We start from the raw sequence: 4,156 nt of genomic DNA on the forward strand, positions 1-4,156 counted from the left end.
GAGATTCTTGTGGACAGGGGGTGACGATCAAAAGCATATCTCTTGGGTTAGCTGGGAAAACGTGTGTAAGCCAAAGGAGGAAGGGGGTTTGGGGATAAAGGATATTAGAATGTTCAACTGTGCCTTGCTAGCAAAGTGGAAATGGAGGATGTTAAGCGAGGAAAAGGGGAAATGGAAGGACATTTTACTATCGAAGTACAGTCCTGGTACAGTAAGTAATAGTAAGACTCTTTCTTGGTGGTGGAAAGATCTATCAAAGGCGTGTGAGGAGGGAGAAGAGGAGGGATGGTTTCCAAAACATGTAGCTTGGAAGGTCGGGTCCGGGGATAAAGTTAGATTCTGGGAAGACACTTGGGTGGAGAACAAAAGGCTCAAAACCTTGTTTCCTAGGCTTTTTTCTGTTTCTCTGGACCAAAGAAAGACGATGGTTGAGGTAGGTTCTTGGGAGGATTCAGATTGGAATTGGTGGTTAAGGTGGAGAAGGGCTAGGTTCAGTTGGAAGAGTGTTATGGAGGGAGACTTGCTTAATCTCATAACAGGGAAGACCTTGAGCAAAGAAGCCAAGGATACTTTAGTTTGGAGTGGGGATTAGAATGGCGCTTTCTCAGTGAAATCTGCTTATCTGAATTTACGTCATCAGCATGTAGGCTCTTCAAATGAAGTCTTTTCTCTTCTATGGGAAGCAAAAGCGATGCCCAAAGCCCTGGTAACCGCATGGAGGATCTTACTTGGACGCCTTCCAACTTATGATAATCTCATTCGAAGAGGTTTGGTAGTCACCTCTTCGTCCTGCGTGTTTTGTAATGTCTCTGAAGAATCGACACAGCACATCTTCCTGGATTGTGCCCTTGCTCAGAGTGTTTGGTCTTTATGTTTTAGATGGATAGGCATATTTTCTGTCCAGCATAAGGACATTCTAGTCCACTTTGAGAGCTTTCAGTTACCACACTTCACAGTTAGTCAGAAGCAGATTTGGAAGGGAATTTGGGTTGCTATTGTACGGTGTATATGGGATCAAAGGAACTTGATTGTTTTAAAGCAAGGGGTAGTTGATGCTGATGAAATTGTCCACTTAGCCCAGTTGGCAGCATGGCTAAGGTTGAAACATGGGCCTTCTCTTTCGACTTCGCCTTCTCGGATTGGATTCTTAATCCGGGTCTCTGCTTACAAAATTGTCGTTAGTGATGGTGATGAGGGCCAAGTTCTCCTTCTGGTATGTTGAAGGAATACAGGTAAAATGGGAGTTGCATGTTTTAGTAAGCTGGAATAGCGTCTAGATTGATGGGCTGGTGCAGGAAATAGCTAGGTAGGGTGAATTATTCATCTACCAATTGCCTGGACAGAAGTAGGTTTGTGTACGAGAAGTATGAATATATGAAGCCATGAAGCAGTGGAGGTGATGCATAAATGGAAATGTTGTGGTTGCAAGTGTTGTGTATGCAATGCAGTTTGTGTAACAACTGTGGAGTATTACAGAAGTTAATCTGTAGGCTAATGGAGAGTCACATTGCAAATTTCCAGTGTGTTCGATGGTTGGACGGTGCTTCAATCATTAGCCTTTGGTATGTTCTGTGTTGGTTTTGCTAAGGGTAATTTTGTCGAGCACGTGGTGAGCAAGCTTGGTTGGGTCAAACAAGGGTACGTGGGATGGTAGACTGGTGCCCATAACAGTGTTTCAATCACAGCAGAGTGGACTCTGACGTGAGCAGTTCCAGCAATTGGTGTTGTGAAGGACTAGCAGTTTGGCTACTGCTATGTGGGAATAATCCCTCGTTGGGAGGGTGCGTAAAGATGAAGCATAACAGTTAGGAGGTGGTTCAAAAGGGTGCAAGCCACGCTGGAGTTAGGTTGATTATGAAGTTTAGCGTGAACAACATGTGGAGGTCCTGAAGTGCCCTGACAATAAAGGAAATTGTGGGAGGATGGGGCAGGATGGTTTTCTGGTACGAAGGATGGGGCAAATAGAATACTGCTGAGGAGAAACTTGTGTTTTATGCTATAGCTTCAGCTATAGGGAGTATAGAAGCTATATAATTCTTGAGAGTTTGGGTTTGAGAAGATGACAAACCTACAAGCAGCAGGGTATATCTTTAGCAATTGGTTGTTGCTGGGTTTTTTTGGATCATGGTTTGTAATGTTCAGTATGGATCCCTCCTTTGAGGAGCTCGGTTTTGTATATGGGTTAGGATACCCCTTAAGTATCCCTTTTAAATTTTTTTTTATTCTTTGCTGATAAAAAAAAAAACCGGTTGAAACGACATTTTAACCGATTGTTTTTCTGGAAAATTTGAAAAAGGTTTTGCAATCTTTTTTCTTTGCTTTGAGGGTAAAATCCCAAACCTGCTTTTCCAAATACACATTTCTGTGAAGCTAAAAACATCTTCAAAGTTGGACTTTCCAGTTGTAAGCTTGTCCAAGGTTTTCAAAAGATAGTAAATCTTATTTTCAAGAAGTTCACAATTTTCACAAATAATTTTCTCACAACTGCAAGAAGAATTTTTGTAGATTAAATCCAGATTTTCTAAATCTTCTTTTGTTCTGCATAGCTCTTCCTCTTGATCCTTAACTTTATTTTCTATCCAGTTATTTAATCCTTTCAACCGGTTGATGGAAAGGGCCAATCAGTTGGCTTCATCATGAGTTTCATAAAAAGCATTAAGCAATTGATTATAGGTGGTACCTTTACTTGTTGAAGTAGAATCCACGCTACTTGTTACTGATGCTAGAAGGCAAAGATTAGCTTCTTCATCATCTGAAGAACTTGAGGATGAGACATCATTGTCATCCCATGCTATATATGCTTTCTTAGCTTTTCCCTTTTTTCTCCCTTTTGAAGTCTCCATTTTCTTTGACTTCATTGTTTGGACATTCAGACTTGATATGTCCCTGTTCACCACAACCATAACAAGTATATTTATTAGAATTGAATTCACTAGACTTCTTTGAATCATGCCTTTTAGAAGCTTGTTTCTTTCTCAAGAATTTGCTGAATTTTCTTGATAACAAACTTATGTTCTCTTCTTCATTTTCACTGGAAACATGTTGTTGTTTGCTAGCTTTAAGTGCTATGCTCTTGTTATGCTTGTCTTCACTCTCTTGAACAACAAGCCTTTGAATCTCAATTTCATGCTCTCTTAGTTTGCCGAAAAGAGATGCCACAATCATTGAGGTGAGATCTTTTGATTCAGAAATGGCAGTAACCTTTGGTTGCCATGTTCTATCAAGACACTTCAGTACCTTAATGTTAAGCTTTTCTTCATCAAACTTCTTACCAAGACTCATAAGATGATCCACAATGTGAGAGAACCTCTTTTGCACATCACATATTGATTCTCCCTTTTGCATTTTGAAGAGTTCATACTCTTGGATCAGAGCATGCTTCCTAGCTCTCTTCACATCAGTTGTGCCTTCATGTGTGACCTCCAAGATGTCCCACATTTCTTTGGTCGAGCTACATTGTGAAACCCTGAAAAACTCGTCACAGCTTAGAGCAGATGTTATAATGTTTTTGGCTATCCAATCAAATTTAACCTTCTTACTTTCTGCCTCAGTCCACTCGGATGAGGGTTTATCAACTAAAACATCATCTTTCTTGACTTGAGGTACAAAAGGACCATTTTCAATTGACTCCCAAATGCCTTTATCAGTTGAGTATATAAAAATTTCCATTCTCACTTTCCAAAATTGGTAATTGACTCCACAAAACAAAGGTGACCTATTTATTGAGGCACCTTCCCCAAAGGGCATTTTATCAGCCATAAAAAGATTTTCAAAAACCACAAATCAAAACTTGAGTAACTTTCAAGAACCTTGCTCTTGATGCCAGTTGTTAGGATTGATGGCTAGAACAAGAGAGGGGGTGAATTGTTTTCAAAAGCTTTTCACAAATACTTTGCTTAGAATGAAACTTTAACAATCAACTCAGAAAAGCAATTCATAAAGCTAATAAAAAATCCAAACAGAAACAGATATCAAAATTATAATCGGTTAAAATAACGATTCAACCGATTGTTTATGACAGCGGAAAATATCAAACAATTATGGAGAGAAGAGATAGAGAGAATTACACACAAGGTTTATACCGGTTCACTCTATCCAAGAGCTACATCCAGTCCTTAGTCAAACCACTGAGTATTTCACTATGCAACCAATCACG

General features: G+C 39.7%; 1 protein-coding gene across 1 annotated transcript; it reads left to right on the forward strand.

The window, feature by feature from the left end:
• The first annotated feature begins 691 nt into the window (after positions 1-691).
• On the forward strand, positions 692-1,222 carry LOC150029276 (uncharacterized). The gene has a single exon (XM_090301757.1). It carries the CDS (start codon positions 692-694, stop codon positions 1,220-1,222), a length of 531 nt encoding a protein of 176 aa, XP_090157883.1.
• The last annotated feature ends 2,934 nt before the right edge of the window (positions 1,223-4,156 follow it).

Source organism: Phaseolus vulgaris, chromosome 1 (assembly GCF_051622355.1).
Source record: "Phaseolus vulgaris cultivar YP4 chromosome 1, ASM5162235v1, whole genome shotgun sequence".
NCBI classification, from domain to species: Eukaryota; Viridiplantae; Streptophyta; class Magnoliopsida; order Fabales; family Fabaceae; genus Phaseolus; species Phaseolus vulgaris.

Bases quoted from the DNA above. Each gene is read 5' to 3' on its own strand.
- LOC150029276 (XM_090301757.1), top strand. From the start codon at position 692: ATGCCCAAAGCCCTGGTAACCGCATGGAGGATCTTACTTGGACGCCTT.